The sequence below is a fragment of the Cyclospora cayetanensis genome, unplaced genomic scaffold, assembly GCF_002999335.1.
Source record: "Cyclospora cayetanensis isolate NF1_C8 unplaced genomic scaffold, CcayRef3 CcayRef3_contig_72, whole genome shotgun sequence".
Lineage (NCBI taxonomy): Eukaryota > Apicomplexa > Conoidasida > Eucoccidiorida > Eimeriidae > Cyclospora > Cyclospora cayetanensis.
In genome coordinates, this window is record NW_020312723.1 from 179254 (window position 1) to 197752 (window position 18499).

At 46.4% G+C, this 18499-nt stretch overlaps 1 protein-coding gene across 1 annotated transcript; it reads right to left on the reverse strand.

Moving 5' to 3' along the window:
* Positions 1-5090: 5090 nt before the first annotated feature.
* LOC34620979 lies at positions 5091-6884 on the reverse strand. Its single transcript, XM_022734207.2, has one exon. The coding sequence runs from the start codon at positions 6882-6884 to the stop codon at positions 5091-5093; it is 1794 nt and encodes a 597-aa protein (XP_022586467.2).
* Positions 6885-18499: the final 11615 nt, after the last annotated feature.

Genomic DNA, 18499 nt, shown 5'->3' on the forward strand with positions numbered 1-18499 from the left:
GCATGTGATGGTAGGTTAGAAGATAACGCCCACAAGGAAGGGAGTATGGAGGAACATGAATAATCGTGGGCAGCAAGCCATCCCAGGGGATATGGCTTAAAGGGATGTAGCGACACTGTTTTCCGTTATGAAGGCACGAGCCGTCACTAGTAAGCTCCACTGCTGTGCTCAAGCTGGATTTTATTTGAGGTGCAGCGGGCTTTGTTATGCTTGAGGAATATCAGCAGTGTAATACAACTTGCAGACGGTGTACTCTGATATTAAGAGCAAGCTTTCACGGTTCCTGTGTGCAATTTACTTCATGGAAAAGTTAGCTTCAAAATATAAAATTAAGGGTGTGCCCTTGTGCACAAAGCTACTATGTGCGAATGTGCGCAAATGCACGGAGGGACCAGATGGCGCACAAATGCGCACCCCAGGCATCTCCTCCGGTCTTGCCGAGACCTTGTGGGCTAATAGCAGAGAGGACAAGGAATTCGTTCGACGGGGTAGTTTGGAAAATTTCCCTGCCTTTGATATGGTGTTTTTGTTAATAGCCGTGCTGCTGTGGCCCTACGAGGAGCAGCAAACGAATTTTTGGACATATCGACGATCCAGATCATCCAGCTGGCCCAAGTAACACATGCATAAGAAAGCTGGACTGACTGGTCTATTTGTGCTGGACAGGCCCAATGGGTATAGCCACCATTTTTTCCGTGTTCAGCTGTTCACTTTAGAAGCAAGAAAAGTAGCAGAAGTCAAGAAGTCCGGTAGACTAATAGTTCCACTTTCGCCGAAAATAAAAATTTAGTGAGTCACCAGTATAGCTTCATGTTACACAAGTTTCGTGGTTCTAGGGATCGAATGGCCTGCGGAAGGGGATGCTACGTCTTTCCTGCCTTATGGCATCCTTGAAGCACTCCGTATGCATGCGTCTCAACCTCTTAGGATCCAGAGCAAATAAACAGCCTGTGCTACATATCAGATACATTCTCCAAATGTTCTTACAGCCTGTGATTTGAGTCTGCCTAAACGAGGATACTGTTGAGGGCCAAAAAGAGTCAGCTATCTTTATAGGGGAAGTAGGCACCCACATATGCAAACGCTTCACTTGCTAGGACTAGGTGTCAAATGTTGCCAAATTTGAGGAAGCCTCAGTAGATAAGCCTCGCTACGGCATTGCAAGAATATATCTGTACAGCTGTTCTGGTACATGTGAATGGGTATGCATTTTAGCTGGTTGTGTAATTAACTAATATGCGATGTCAGAGCGAGGGAACTCACGCATGTTGTGAAGCTTGTGACACGCACTTCCTACCTGATTCTTCACGGTACCTTGAACCGGGAGCTGCACACTGTTTTAGGCATCTGCTGGACATTATTTGAAAACCACAACCAAAGGGATCTTGTGTGCTTTAAAATGAGCTGCAATGGGCAGGTTGGAGCTCCCAGATCCTGTCTTGCATTTTACGAATGCGTGGTAGTTCAAAGTGACGAAACACGTTGGCTGTGCGGAAATGGACCGAAAATGGGTGCCGTGGTTCTCGAGAATTTTTAAGGTAGCGAACGAATAAGAAACATTCCTAGCACCACATGTTGGCCTCCTCGTAGTCCAGGTGTCAAGAATCGCTTCCGGAAACTAGAGAAAGTGTTGTCCATATCTCAGGCAGGACAGAGCGAGTAAACTAGTCTCTCCGCGTACTCGGTATCCAAAGTCGAATTAATTACCTCCTCTTTGTCTTATGTGTAACTGGTAAACACGTTAGCTGTTTTTTGGCCCGGTGCTGGCAGACGAAGTCAGAGAAAGCCAGGGGGCCGCAAACTAATTTCAGTTAGCTTCCCAAACGTTAGTTAGAGCTGTGCAGAGAGCTCCAGAGAAACCTTTAGCTCGTATTCAGTATATACAGCAAGATAAGGCCAATTTTCTCCCGAGTTTATTAAATTGCTAATGTGGCTTTGAAAAAGTAGATTTTCAATAATCTTCCACAATAGACATCTATGGCAATGCAAACCTGACTAGATGAATCTGCTGCAAAACTGCTTCTTTGCCTACTGGAGTGGATTGTGTGGCGTATCTTTAGTAATTTAGGGCAATTCAAAGGTGTTAAACTATAACAGCTAAACAATAGGCTTCTGTACACAAGATACTATCCCAAATTAACTGGGCCGCACACTGTAATTTCCTGACCGGCGGGGCAACAGTGAACCACGCATGCGATAGCTGCCGATCTCCAGGCTGTCTCGAGCCCATTTACCTGATACAGCAAGCTGACACACGGAACTAGAGCCCTGTAGCTCCTTTCTTGTCCATGTAAACCTTGCAGTCAACGATTGGTCTCTCTCAAGAGGTTGCAACTCTTGGTTAAGACAACTGTGCGACACCCTGTAGATCTATCAATGATTTTGGCAGAGAAACACTCATTTGCTCGCCACATTTACTAAAAACTTTCAAGTAGAACTGCAGCCATGTCGACAAACGGCAAAATACATGCTGGGGCACAGTTTCGTGGCTCCTCGAATTAGTACTTTGCACGAGGTTCTAAATTGTTCGCAGGTAGGTGGACTTTAAAGTGCACGTAAATTTGCGATACATAGTGCAACTCCCATTGTACGTAAGGCTCATCAATTGCCACTTAAATGCTTGCAAGTTCCTATGAATCATCTCATCCATTGCAAGTATATTTTCACTGATATTGTACTTTGATAGCATAGATAAAGGCCAAACACCCAGGAATCCTGGACACAGAAACAGAAGCAATAATGCGAATAGGCTGAGGTAGCTGCGGAATCCCAGGAAGAGGACAAAATTGTTAATTTCTCCTCTTCTTGCACCACACTGGTTGAAGCCACTGTATATCTCTGCTTTTGATGTAAATTTCATAAAAAGCGCAAACGGATTCTTAAAGAACTAATGTGGAGAGCTAGTATGGGCCTGCGGCCAACAAAAGCAGACGTTATACATGGACGAAAAGCCGAAGCTTCTCAAAGCTTCTTCTTGGGAGACCTAAGCCCATTGAGTTACCCACCAATATTGACCGGCACTGCTTGCCCAGGAAGCTAAATGTGGGTAATTCTCATAAATTTGGCACATGATCATCATGCTCTGTTCGCTCAAGGGGCAAAGGGCTCTAAAGCCCCTTGGACAGTGAGGGCCGTGAAGCAAAGTTCCACAGCGGCGCAATGTGGCTAAGGTCAATCTTTAAATATACTTCTTTACTTCAATGCGGAGACTCTTAGCATGAATTTTATCTGCCAGAGTTCGACCGTTCACGGTTAAGACGAATGCTACTTAGGCCTGTTCTGAGCTTATAATGCGGCTTTTTGTGCTGCTGTTTTTGTGTTGCCAACGATTCATAGAAATTAAGCGAGGCCGCTACCCGCCTGTGCTTGCTGAATTTTGTTCCCTACCCTAACTCGCGTGTCCTCGAGGAGTTTTTGTCCTTTTTTCCTTGCATTATGTCATTGTAAGTTGTTTGCTACCCAATGCTCCAATGTGCAAGTAGACTGAGGATTACTAAAAGTTCTACCAGCTGTTACGCCTGATCCTTCCTGGCACTTCGATGATAATATTACTCCTCCATTACGTTTTTGCATGAAAATGGCGCAGCTCGAAGAAGTCAAAAGGTCAGAATCTGCATATAGCAATTATCAGCATCATTCGTTATGGTATTTAAGCATACTAATGAGCTTACAAGCGGGCGTAAGTTGTGTCCAAAGATATCCAAAGATATCCAAAGTACTTACACTCAATATGAACTGTGGAAGGATGGCGACTTAATGCTGTATGAGTAGAGGCAAACACAATGGGGTATACTCTCTTGCAGCACCACCAGATTTCAAAGCCATACAAGTAAACCTTTGTGTGCTTCGTCGTGTAACACAAATATTTTGTAACGACCAAAGATGCGCGATGAGGAGCACATCTCACCTCTTGCTTGCGTGGCTCCCTAGAGCGCTTGAGAACGATGTGTTCGGGGGGTTCATGAACAGCGTGCCTAGAGAGATCCGAAAAGGTGGCCCAGAGCTTAACTTTGCAAAACAAGGCTAACGGTTGAGAGTGAAACTTGTACAGCCAATGGGGCAAGCTCACTCATAGCCCCGCACTGGAATTTCGGTGTTCGCCGAAATAATAGCAGTTCGAAGCTATCTGTACCAGACGTGACACGACAGCCTCACAAGGAAAAACTTTAGGGGTAAGGGCTTCGCCTCGTTAGTTATTCTTCCCTAACTGTGCGAGAAAAGGCACTGCCTGCACTACAGCGAGATTCTGAAATGTTCACTTCGAGGCTTGCGGAAGCTGAGTCGAGTTTACAGAAGATAGCCTGTAGAATACTTTGCAAGGCTTACACACCTCCAACCATGAAAAAAGCGGTCTGTAAGCAAAGAGATCAGCTAAGAGGGCTTTGCACAGGGGTATGCATACCAATAATTGTCACAGCGAATGATCTGTCATGCAAGCTAGAAAATTGATGCCTGTACAGCTAATTTGACTTTTGGCCTTCTCTTCACTACTTAATGGCATCTTTAGCCCGTCAAACTCAAATTTGTCGATGACTTTATGAAGTCGATTGGTATATTAGCAGCAAGACTAGAACATACAGTACGCTACTGGTCAACACCGAAAAAGGGTTTTCTTACGCCGGTTTAGCGTGTAATTAGGGTCTGGAAATTAAATGTATGCCCTGGGCTCGAAAGCGCACAGCCTACTTGGGCTTGCTATGAGGCTCGCTTCCAAACTCTTCTTTCAAAAGGCTTGTTTAAGTTAGCTCACTACGTCTATATGATTAATGCTTGTTTGGTGAGGTGCTGTGTTGCTAACATGAGAACAAAGACTGAAAACACTCATGAAGCTAGCTGCACATGTTCCATTGGCAGCACTATATTTTAGGTGGCTGCAAGCAACTCCTTTAAAGAATTCCTGAGTATCAGCCGCATCATTAGGTGGATTCCAAACAGCCAAGGTGAAACAATCTTGGTAGGAGAAGTTCACGATTCTACTACATCTTGATTCGGTGACATTTACGTTCTCTAGAGCTCAAAGGTACAAAACTCGCAACAAATCTTACAAAGATGCTATGTTTTACAGCATTGCGTACGTCTTCCTTAAATAGCTAGTTCCCTTCAGTTGGTCTGTTTACGAACCCCAAGCAATGTGCTTCGTTTCTGCTTTGAATATTAGATGCAACATTCACAAGCGCATCCTTGAACCCAAAGGTAATTACGCTCAAGCTGAGGCACAACTGAGCCAGCAAATGAGCTACCGTTGCTGCTGTAGCGAACGCCTTGATGGCTGAAAAACCGCTGTGCATTTCTGCTGATCCTGAATCGGGTGCACAACCATGGCGTAAAGAGGGAGCTGCTGCAATGAAGACGTCAAAAAGAACGTAGCATAAGAAGGAAAGAGACGATACAACTCCAAAAAGTTTGGACAAGGTAACTGACTGCCTGTGAGAAAGGCGACCAAAAGCTGCAGCTAAAACACAGCCGCTGAGAGCAGCGACTATTGCGAGAAGAATAGCGTGAGCGCGCAAAAGAAGGCCAGCAAGAAACGCAGCCCGTTCCCCCACAGGCGGAAACAGGTCTCTTAAAGAATCGAAGCAAGCTGAGCTCCAAAATGCCTGACAAAATATGACAGAAGCTATCAAGACAGCAGCAAGTACTAGGACCATCATGTGGCCTTGACGGGCACGACAGTGTTTCACTTGACGCGGATAATTCTGAGCTGATTCCGTTCCATGAATCTGGCGTAGAGCCTTAAAGGCAAACCACAAGCCTACGATGCGTGCTCCATCTGCCATGATTGGGAGAAGGATGTGGCGCAGCCGTAGTAAGTAGGAAAAGCGTGCTTGCCCTTCTGCGTGGCGCGGGGGGTATCCGAAAATGCCAATTAATGCACCCCGGGGTGAAGGTGCAAACACTGGCGGATCAGCGAGTGGTTTATTGCTGGCATTTAAAGGCATGTTTAGCAGTGGCCAGAGTGGTGTATCAGTTCGCAACATATCGCATAATACGCAACTAGCCAACGCTCTCAGAACATCTGACGTAAACCGCTTTTGTAGCTCTTGCGACCTTTGCACAGACTTTAGGCCATGGATAGGCGAACATGTAGACGAAAAGTCCGAGGAAGGGTGTTTTATCTCCAGAAGAGCGCTAGTACCTGCTTCCTCGATTTTGACCCCTATGCATTGGAGCACGGTAACATAGCACGTATATGCCAAGCAAACAGCTGCACAGGCTGCCATCGGCATCGAGAGTTGATCGAGTGGATTGGAAGCCACGAGATGTGTCAGCCCTATTTGTTCTGTGAGGATCAGCACATACCCCACACTTGCTAGTGTCATGATACAGAGATGCACCATTTGCTGCGGTCGCACTACGGGGATTTTCTGCAGCAAGGGTGAAGGAGCTCCAACACAGCTAATCCCACTTAGCAGGTGCATTGTATTAGGAGTGCTGCTGTTTGGTCGAGCCTTATGCAGGCCAGGGTCAGAGAGCTCATATTTGCTTGTTTGCTTTTGCTCCGAAGTTTGAGCTCTGACATCTCCTAAATGATAAATGCTAGCGTTGATTTGTTGCATTCCATGAGTCTCACAATGTGAAGGACTTCTGAGGTGTAGCCCTGCATAAGGGTTCCAAGTGGCCTCAAGATCAGGAGCATGCGGGTCGTAGTTTACCTGCCAGTTGTCCACTGACAGCTCCCCAGGGGAAAGTGCAATTTGCTTCGCAGCTTCCCAAGGTGGAATAAAGCGGCCAGCCTCTGTGTAATCTTTCGGAATGCTATGATTTGCGTCACCATATTTCCTTGTAAAGGGAGGGCATGGCGTGTCTGGTGGAGACAAAGGCTGGTCGCCGAAGTTCCCAGACGACCTATCTGTGACGACACTACTTTTTCTGCTTTGCCCCATTGTTGCTCCAACGGCCATTCCGTGAGAGCAATCCTGTTCAAATATCGGGCTATAAGCACCTATTGGGGTGTGTTCTTTGGAACTGCTCGGAAGAGTCCCCTCAAGGGTTTTAAAGACTTCTGATTTGCAGACCCACGAAAAGAGGTCCTGATGAGCACAAGCAGCAGGGTAGCCCATTAAAAACCTCTTCTTTTTTACTAAGGATTTTTTTAATGGGGGAGCCTACAGTGTATTAGGCTCGCAGGGGTGTTGAGATGCTCAAGCAGTGCAATTCGAACTGTAGAAAGCAGCTACAAATGCCCGTCTTAACGTCAGCACAGCCATTCCCAAGCAGCTAGAAACCAGATCATTCAATCTATTACTTTTGTAGGCCAATTATGCTGCTATCCATACCAAGGAATTTGTAAGCCATTGCCAGCCGCTCCGGTCGGAAGCCCCACTGGAGTCGGTTCCGAGGTCACCCTGAGTTGTCTCAATATGAAATAAGCCAGCTCTGCCTGCTGAAACAGTTTCTTCATCCAATGCCAGACTTTAAGCGATATTTTGGGCTGGCTATTGCATATCTTGGGCGGGTTCTGTACCAGCCTTTTGTTGAGCAGTGGGCCCGGTGCAAGCTCTGCAGTACTTGCTACGCACTGCAGCAAGTACGACGCACTCCTGATGCGATTTTATGGCGGGATTTAATTTCTGGTGACTAAGACGCACTTTCTAGGTGCGGTTCGCTTATCCTCGCTGCTGTGCTATACACATTGCACTAGCCGTGAGCTGCGCAGTCTCCCACCCACTCAGGCGTGGGCTGCAGCGCACGTCATAACTTCCCTGAACAGCAGCATACCTTACTCAGCAGCTAAATGTAGCTAAGAATCCATTAGAAGGTCAGACCTGTGCATATGTTGCACGCGAATGCACAGGGTAAAGTGTGAGCGGCTCAATTAGTTTAGACCCACTGGGCGTTACGCTTCTCCTGTGGTCTCATTTTCAATGTGGGAGAGCTAAGCCCTAAGTCATATCAAAGCGCAGCCAGCAGCGATTTATGAATCCCATTCAAGAGTTTCCCACCCTCGCACTCCCACACCGCAGGTTCCCGCCTTTGAGGAGAAAACAACGCGTGTGAGGATAGCTCCACCGTGCAAGCACTTTGGGCACTCGCACTCAGCGGCACACAATAATTTACCGCAGATGCCTATATAAAGCGTTTGAGCAATATATAAGCTAATATAGCTGGGGGGAACATAAGATATACACAAAATGCAGAGCGCTTGCACTGCAGAGTGTGGAGGGCTACGCTACACTTGATGCAGTAAAGTAAAGGTATTATTGCGCGCCTAGCCTCTTTCTTTGCATATTATAGGGTACTTTCAGCAGTAACACGTAAAATGCCAGGTGTTTTGAGCTCCTAAAGTCAACCATGACCCTCAGCCCCATGAGAGGTAAATCCAGATGCATCAGCATCTAAATCATTAGCGAATAAGAATTGTGCGTGAATCGGGTAGCTCTGGTAGATTAAGTTGTTTTATATTTTGCCATAAGTGCTGCTACTCCTCCATTTTGAAGCTTACAGGTAAATTGATCTTGAATGTGGGCCGAACTGGAGCATAACCAATCAACAAAAGCTTACTTGTCAATTATTTGCGTCTGGCTGGGGAAGCAAGCACCTGCTGGGCCAGCCCCTAATGGCCAGTACTAGACAGGCTTGTGAGCAACAGGGATAGTCAAAACGGAGGCTCTACCGCACCTCGGACATGCTCCAACGCTCGAGGCCAGCTAGCTCCTCCCCTATTTAACCGCCTTTTTCCAAAGACCCGGGCCAACGACAGCTCGTTATTGAATTGGCATCTACTGATAGGTCTTAGTGGTGCTTCTAGCCTTCTAAACGTGGAGGAGTATCAAGCACCTACAATGCTAGTTGAATGAGCGTGTGTGGATAACCCAGATCCACGAATGCATGACTACTCTGTTCGATCATCCTGAATAGTCTTGCAAACTATACATTCAGCAAAAACTAATTTTAATTCTTGTTCTATGAACTCGTGTAGATACTTCACTTGGACGGCCTGAGAGATTCTTCTCTCTCTCCAGTCTCTGACGATCGACTGGCCTGCTCCTGCATGCAGCGGGCTACGCTACTCTATTAAAGCTTTTAGCATACTATTTATCTAGGTGTTTGTGCAGCAGATGATTTGTTCGACTACCTGCGAGTGCTAAGGGTTCTTAGAGGTGCAGCTAAGCGCACCCTTGCTGTCATTCTCCCGTCATGTCGATACACTGTGAGGTGCGTGCAGAGGAAAGGGGAAGCTTTTTAAGAAAAAATTCAAAAGTTTCTATTGAATCTTTGTTATGTCCGGATATAAGTATCTCCCTATGGAGACCTTAGATGAACCGTTTCATTTAAAGCACTGAATGGTTGTACGCAGCGGTTCCCTGGTCACTAATAGCTGCGAAAGCGGCTGGATGTCTTGTTTTCCTGAATCCTGACACGGCAAGAGGATGCAACACAGCGTTATCAACATTAATTCTCGAAGATATTTTCAAACTTCCTCAAATATTCTGCCACTGCGAAAGATGGCATGCGTCGAGACGCATGATCCACACTGAACCATATGGGTGCTGGATCCTAGGACTTCTGAGCTCTGGTGACACACGAACGGAGGTTTCTTAATAAATGGGCTAAAGAGCTTAGTCCTATACGTTAACGAAGCAGCAGCTGCATGCCTCATTGCCTGAAAAGGGTTTCCAGCTTTGTGTCGCTCTCAACGCTAGTCGCCATGGAGGGTATTCCTGGCAATAATTGGAAATCGCCAGTCATCAACGCATGTTCTCTACGTAGACGAATACCTTCACCTCTGGGTATTGCCTTAAACTTTTCTGGTCAATTTTACTACGTTGTTTCTGAGAAAGACTTATGCGCAGGTAGCTACAGATCTACTATCTTTACGATATGTTTTACGCCTCTTTTGGCGCTTTAACTTTCGCCCATCCTGCATGCACCGGCTGTATTAGCATACGGAGGCACTGCTGGACTGGTGTTTATTCAAATTTCCTTGTCATATTTTACTCTCTCTCCTGTTTTCTCTCAGCAGAGGCCTTATGCATTTGAGCGCTCCGACGGCAGCGAGTCATCGGGCGGTCAAGTTTATGTTGGTTTGGCCCCTAGTCATACGCTGGTTTATGTGTATAGCCTTCTTCTCATCGAGTTTTCTATACTGGATGATGCTCAATGTGGAGTTTTCAGTTGCACAGTATTTGGTTTTTGGCTGCTGAGGGATTGGCAACAGGGCGGAAAATCACTTACTAACTTGCGCGTGATTGGCATGTACGGAACACGATGGTGTTGGTCTTCAGGCCTGGACGGGGAGGTGTAGCTGGCTAGGCTACACCTAGATATTTTCTACTGTACTAGTTACACTTCTCTATGAGTTAGTAAAAAGTGAATTATTAATTTGTCTATTCGTTTGTCTTATTTACTGCAGACCAGCAATAGCTCAGTACATCAAGATGCAATGCTGTGTGCTTGTGCACTAGATGCTTCGTGCAACTGTAATTCCCGAAGTTCTCAGGTGCAGCTAAGCGTACCATTGCTCTCTTTCACCCCTCATGCTAAAACCCTGCAAGGCGCGTGTGGGGAATGAGGGTGCCCTATTGAGAAAACCTCAACAGTTGCCTTTTTTTAATCGAGTCCGTGTTAAATGTGTCCCTCTGGAGGTCTCAGATGGAGGCATTTGCGAGGTGGGGCTAAACAGCGTCTCTAAGCGCCTTTGTTATTCCTTGTGCTCCCGCACTATTGGAATAAATGAGTAATGATAGAGTTTTTTTTAAAAAAAGGAGCATCGTTTGTGACCCCCCAGCAGGCTGCATTGGACTCTAGACAGCTTCTCGATCAACTTACTATTTTCGCAAGAAGCCACGAGCCATACAATGCGCAGAATGTGCAAGATAAGGCCAAATACAACTATCGCCGCACAGCATGCTGTTGAAGCATCTCGAAGCGTAGAACAGAAGGGAGTTCCTCTGCTTCTGAGAGCCGCAGACAGCCTGATCTTCTTAAAAGGTGTGGTGCTTGGGTGTGAGAGGTGTTGTATTCCCCAAAGAGGCAAACGTCTGCGCTCTCAAGCATAATTTTGGGGAATGACTAACGTGGCAGCCGAACATTTGAGGCCGGTTAGATCTTTATTCCTAGCACACCTGCAAAGACTAATGTCTGAATTTTTAGACCAAGACTCCACACCGAAATCGGATATAATCAACAAAGCATAACATGTATTTCTGCACTAATTATTGAAACTAAACATATTCCTCTGAATTTAATTGATGAAATTTAAGATCCTAAAGCCCCGCAGAAAGGTTCTTCCGCAGTAAGAGCAAAAGAAGGCACCGGCATGAGTAGGTGCACAGCTTGCAATTACAGCCGGGATTGTAGTACATAATTCACTACAGGCAGGTCAATAACTTGTAGGTGTAGCAGCGCATGTGAACTGTGTCATGTATGATGCCTCAGTGTATTGATTGGAAGGCCTCAATGAATTGTCGCACCATTTTCGTGGCTCTGTGGGGGAACGACCGTAATTGCGTTCATTACAGTTTCCCGTTGAATATACCAGCAGTTACCGTTCAGTTAGCCGGTAAGACAGAACTATGCCTTGTGAAGCAGGCTTTAATGGAGTGTACTCAGGGTAATCAGTCAAGGAAAGAGAACGTGTCGACGGAATCATGCCTCGTAGCTGACTCTTATATGCACGACCTTGCAATGCTCACAGGCCACAACAGAAAGCGCGAGCCCAAGTCTTTACTTTAAAAGGTGTGGATTATTGATACACCCGTGTTCATTTATCACCTCTAAGGCCACAGCGTCGCCTCCAGCCTACGGGCACAGGCGGGAGACAATCTGCAGGGTGCAGGTAAATGCTCCATTTTGGTGTAGTTGAGGCTGGCTTAACTTTGCCGTGGTTTCTTTAGACAATCACGCAAAGACGCTGAGTCAATCGCAAAGATTACTTCTGTCTGTGCAAGAAATCGTGCTCTTCAATGTGTGCGGCAAACCTTTGGGCCTATTCAAAGCATTGTTGGGATTCGGATGAGGCCTGCAACCCTGCGGGCGAACAAAATGGCTGCCGCTCCACCTGAAGTTTCTCATGCGAGAATTCTTACACTGCACGTTCGAAGATATATTGTTCGTTTTTAAGCTACTGGGTATCAAAATGCTCACATCTAGCAAGCAGTGTACACATGTATGCATGCATTTGCCGGGCAGCCCCTGGCTTCTTCCAGCTGAACCTGCTTGAATCTGGCACGGCAGGGTTGAACCTACTAGTTGTTGGTCTCTCTTTGCAATAGTTTCCGAATATTTGCGCACACTTTATGTGTAATTAGATGCATGATCCCTCTGGAACCAGGTGCCTCAGACAGCCACACGACAGCAGGCATTCCCGCGCCCTTTCCTGACAAACCGACAAATGTAGCCATTACAAGCCCAAACGGGGAGTAAAATAGACACTGCTGCTCTCTTAAGCTACACTCATCTCAGGGCTGGCTACGTCGGGCTAAGGGGATGACATTATTAGTGTTCTTTATCCAGGGAGCCTTGATATTTTCACGTAAACCGGAAGGCCACATACTCGTTCTTAGTAGAATTACTCCCCAACAAGTGAGTGTCGATAGAAAAGAAATTCTAGAGGCCATCATTTCGGCGGCTGACTGAAGCGAATTTCGGAAGGCATCAGACATCCCCTGATGGAGCCTAGCACCATCCCCTGATGGAGCCTAGCACCATCCTCTGATGGAGCCTAGCCTCTCTACCCTGTATTACAACGCATTTATATGCCTTTAAGGCCGCACCACCTCAACCCGCTTGCTAGTACCTTCTTCAACATGCCTCGGAGCATTTGCGTGTTCCCATGCTGCATGCAATATGTTATTCTTTTCCGTGCCGCGTAACTAGGGTAAACTCTTCACGGCACTGGAACCGCTCATTTCCGAGAAGCCTTCTTACTTACACTCTCAGTCAAGGCATCTTACGCTACATTTGACTGCGCGAAAGCTGGAATAACGTGCACCTCCCCACAGGTTTACAGTAGTCTGCGAGTGGCCACTGCAACCAGCACACAAATCTAGTATGTGGAAGCCTTGTATGCCTAACTCAGGGAGATTGAAATTCTGAGAGAGCAGCAAGTAAATTCGAGTAGCAGTTCAAAATGGCGAAGATATATCAGATTATTGATGTAAAGCAATACCGTCAGGAAAATGACAGGGTGCGCCACAATACAAATCTTTACCTGAGGGGCCTTCCAAAGGTATAATGCATCAGAGACTAAGGAAAAAGTATTTGTGCTTTAATTTTTAAGAGCCTACCCCCTGACGCCACACTATGAACAAAGTACGGTCAGCCCTACAATTTGCTATCGGTGAATTTCTCTCAAGACAGCCTGTATCTGTCGTGTAACCAGGACTTCTGGTATGTTCTCTTTGAACGTGAGCAAGAGCACGGTTACATGTGGCAACCGACGGTGAGAAAAGGCTAGACCCTACTTATGCTGTTTGAGTAGTGTACTTTGCCCTACAATCCTGTTGGTTGTGCTTATTCACAGCATTTGACTTACATATGCTGATCTGCTTCCTTCTTAGAGTGTATTAGGCTCCATTCCTAACGAATTACGTCATAAAATGCTCACGCTTAGACGCAGGTAAGGGAGATCAGTTTGCTGTGGCACTGATAATTAGCCGATCCTTATGTATATGCTTGCTTTAGGATTACTAGCAAGGGACAACGAGAGCATTTTAGTAGTAGCTGAGAAATGTTTGATGTCGCTGCTCAGGTGGATAGCGTCGGTGCAGCTAAAACATCACCTAAAAGTCAAACTGCTTTGGCTGCTATCTGGATTTTGTTTGGCCGCCATGGCTTGTGCAGGGACGGAACGCTGGCGTGAAACTTTGGATGACCCTCTAGCCTTCCGTGGCTTTCAAGTGACGCTGCCAATTTGCTGGTGGATACTCTTGGGCATTGGACTCACGAGTGTCTTTTTTTGGCAAGCGATACATCTAGCGCAGCATCAAATGCCACATGCATTCCCCATAAGTTCCCGCTCAGTCCGTAGTATTTCGAACAAGATTCGGCCTCCCTTGCCAACACGTATACAACCTCCTCGGGCATGCAGAAAGGGTTGACTGCTTCCCAATGCAGTACCAGCTTCTTTTGTTGGTGATGATGTAGCTCGATGTTGCCTTACTTCGTGGCCCGCCTCCACAGAATCACATGTGCAGCAAGTCGATCACTCCGAGAAAGCACAGTTACCACGGACCCCTAGATCATGCCTGAGGAATATTTTCTCAACATGGAAAATCACTCCTTTTGAAACTGCACTGTGTGGCATGAGGGTCATACCCAGAGTGATGGGTCCACTAAGCACCCCAATATGTTTTAGACGAGAAACATGCTCCCCGAATCCAGCATACTGCTTTCATTACATTGCAGCTTCTCGCTAAACATGCGAGCATTATTGCCTCAGCAATGCTTCAGTCAAAGCCACAGTTGAGGGGACAGCTAAGCTTATAAGCGTTTACTAAGCAATGAGCATCTAGAACACTAGACACCAGCGCACCTAGTGCTGTACCGGTACCTGAATTCATCGATTCTGGAGTTGGTAGCTCCGAAGTGATACAAACGTGTGTTTTCTCCATTAAACCAATTTTGCCTTTATGATCCTTTATGGGCCTCTCACAAAGCATATTGTGAAATTTCAGGATCCGTATGTTCCTGTTCAGCCGCCGCACCCACTCCCCTTTTCTGTATACTTCGAGAAGCATTCTCAGTACTCACCGAGTGAGAGGGCTTCTGGGCATTATTTATCATATTGGCGCTCTTGGACTTGGTTGGGCTCTGCCCTTGAAACACTCATGGAGAGCCAAACACGTTCTATGTAGAAGCTAGCTCACGGTGCTCCAGGGTGGGATTCCTTATAGGCAAAGGCTTAATCTGTCCTCTCACATTGAGGTAGCGCACGTTCAAACAATACTTTTTTTTCAATTGCGTTCAGTGACATAAAGCCACAGACATGCTCCCAGATGCTTCCCTTTGCAACTCAAAGCGCACTATAGGCACTAGCACCTAGAGAGCTGGGAGCCTTGCAACCCCGTAGACGAGCAGAGTCCTCAACCTCTGAAGAAGAGTAGTGCACATGCATCGTCGCCTACAATTATCAGCCGAAAGATATGTTGAGCAATTAGAATAAATCGCGGGAACAAAGTTATTCAAGGCTGTTTGATAACTGCGTACTATTTCTTCACAGGCACGCTAAATCAAAAGATTAAACTGATAACGCCTAGGGTCGAAGAATGATCATACGACGAGCATTTTGCAGTTAGCTGCTTGTGACGGAGGTGGCCTTGACGCCCATTGGGCCAGTGGGGAAGCTATTACCCCAAATAGCCAGCTTGCCTTACATGCAACAGTAAATACAAAGAAAGTCTTTGGTGAGCGGATTCTCTCTAGGTGCTGATTGGCAAAGTGTTGGCCGCTTACCTTTAAACATTCACTAGCTTCTAGCAGCAAATCATCTTAATGTGTATTTTGACCACTCTGCCTAATGACTACTCCTATGCAGGCTTATGGGCCACAGGGCTCAACATAAGGCCGCACCAGGCCCGACGGCAGCCTTGACAGGCGCCACACTACTTCCCTCGCAACTTCCTCAGCAACCCTACTGACTCCCTCCTCAGATCCAGACCCCAATAGCAGCCCATTATTGGAATGGCGTCATCAATGAGTTCCGGTGCTATCCCCAGCCCATTCAGTATGATGGGGTGACAAGGGTCCCCAAGGTCTGGATATTCTCAACGCAGTGCCATTCTTTTCAGCCTTCCTAAACGCCCATACACTGCCTACCACAAAAAAACGTCATTTTTCTTATCTGTCTTGCAAATCGATGCGCATGCTCCATAAAGACGGTAAGGAAAATCTGTTACCGCATCTTTATGCTGCAGGCCGGCTACAGCAGAGGTTGCAAGTCAGACGCCAGTGTAACACAGTATTCACTGCAATCACGGCTACTATTGCAAGCAGAGAGCTTAGCCGCGCTCTTATTTCCCTTTGCACCCTTAAATCGATAAATATAAGCTGCAGGATAGCTGGCTCCAAGAGCAAGCTAACGTTAAGGTGTAAGCTAAGCATAATCTGAAGCAATGAAATGCTTTACTTGAGAGTCAGGAGGGCCGATTTCCGATATGGGTTACCCGCTTAAGTAGTATGACGTAAATCGTGTCATTTTCGTATGAAATGAAGCTGAGGGTTATTCAGCATAGGCGGGCAAAAAATAAGAGGCATTGTCAGAAACACTGCTTAGAATTTGCATGCTGGGGGCCTGGTGGGAGCAACCTTAAGCAAGCAGCACAAGTAAACAAAGGCAGGCTGCTTGTAGGGTTCGTGGACCCTAAGGTGTCCATATAATTCTACTCTTTCAAGTGTGTAGATGTCGTATTGCGCAAGAAAATCCAAAGTTTGTCGTATTCTTGAACAGGACTGGCGCATTGGGAGATTGGAGAACTAGCGAAATTCCTGAGTAGTCTCCTGGGGAAGCATGGAGAGCTAGCACTCTTATATCACAATGCCCAGTACTTCAAATAGTAAAGCCGTAAACAACTAAAAAATGGAAGGATAGGATGAGGCTTAGGACAGTGGGAGCGTGCATGGTTGCTCACGATTAGTTTGAGGAACTGCATCCTTTATTACTTAAACATGGCCTACCCCAACGTTTGAGGAATTCTTAGTGTTCCTGGCAGACCACTCACTAGAGCCATTCGAATAGTGAGCTTTCGTCCAAGAGTCGCGCATACCAAGGGTCTCGGGGGCACTTAGGAGAGTGTGGCAAAGACGGGTGTAGGCTATAAGCGGGGCTGACTGGGGCCTCTGAGGCCCTTCGTGATCTTTCAGGCTGTGAACTTTCATTATGAAAAATCACTAACTAAAGTTTTTTGCATCTAGCATCAAATGCAAGAATTTAGCTACCACAAACAGTTGAGTATCTCGAGGGACCGGCCAGTACTACACCCTATCAACAATTAAACACAGTTCGTTCGCCGAAGACTGTCTGAGCGTGCACTTTTGCATGCAAACCAAGTTGTGGGCCCTGGGAAATGACTTTCTCGCTAATGGTCTACGGTATGTTGATGTCACGTATGCGAAGGTGGCTCGCTGAAAAGATGTGTTTGGAGCTTCATCATTTTTCAACCCTGCTTATAGTCAAACTCACTTTCCTTTAGCCAATCTCTGGAGGAATAGCGTACAGATAAACACAATGTCTTGAATAATCTCCCCAATTACTCTAGGCACATAAGATCCATTTACTGTAAGCTATTTACAATGATACATCTCGACTAAGTCTCTAAGGGGCTAAGGGCCTTTAGAGACCACGAGAGTGGAGGTCCGCGCCTTGAGCTGCAAAGAAAGCAGCTGCAAGGGGATGTAGTCTCAGTATACTTAAGTGGACAACGAACAATTAATGGGGAGGACAGAAGGTACACATATTCGTCCATAAATAGTTGAGGAATCAAACTGACACACCCGCAGGAATGCGGTGGTTCGCTGTAGTGGGAAGGCTGAAGTTTGTGCACTTGCGAAGTGAGAGCATTTGACATGTTTGCGTGAAGCTGAATGTACAATAGCTCAGCAGTGCCTTCTCGGGAACATATGGGGCATTATTTGCCAGAGTGGGTAGTAATACTGACCTGTATGAGGAATTGACCGTCCTCCAACTCCCGGATGCGCGCCAAAAAGCCTCTTGCAGAATTCCAGCCACTGTACATGGCCAGTTGCGCTGCAAGCAAGCAAAGTCATAAAAAGAATGTCAGAGTGAGTTCTGTCCGGAGAGGGGTGAAGCTTGTAAGAGACTGCCGATAAGCTACAGAATGTTCCACGGCCCAACGATATCGGCCAAATAACTGCTTGTCCCCCGTGGCTGTTTTAAGCGCACGAAGACCCAAATCAGTACGTCCTCAAGACATTCTGCTTTTATACGGTTTGTCTGTCTAGTGTTTCTTCGTTATATTACCGCTTGAGCGATCTAGGCTGCTGTGGAGTTAAACACCTGGCAAAAGGCTCGCGTCATGGAAGGCGATCTTGTAGGTTCATGTTGATCATCAGTGCCTAGCTCCATAAAAGGCAGGAAAAGCAAAGCCATGCATGTGGAACCATAAATTATGCAGTTCTCTGCGAGCTGGTGGAGAAACGAGGCCCCCTATGCTGATTAATTACTTTGGATGTGTGTGCGGTGTGTCTTTTCTAGTTGGCGATGAACGCGCTTCGCCTAGTCGTTGAAATCGGCTTCCAGACATCAAAATATCTAGTTTAAACCTGTAACAAGTGTGCTATTTAGGCCTTCAAACAATGCTAGCATCACGATAACAGATCAGTACAGCGGTAACCCGTGGTAACGAACAAGATGATCCGCCAACAGATTCACACTGTTGGGCGTCGCTACATCCATACTGCTAGACATAGAGTAAGCTATGCTTGCAACGGTCTCCGCATGTGTAAGGATAGCATAATGTCATCTTGTAGCCGGTCAGACCGTGAATATATCGAGGGAAACTGATGCCTATCGCCTTGTAAGAACTTCCGGATATTGTAT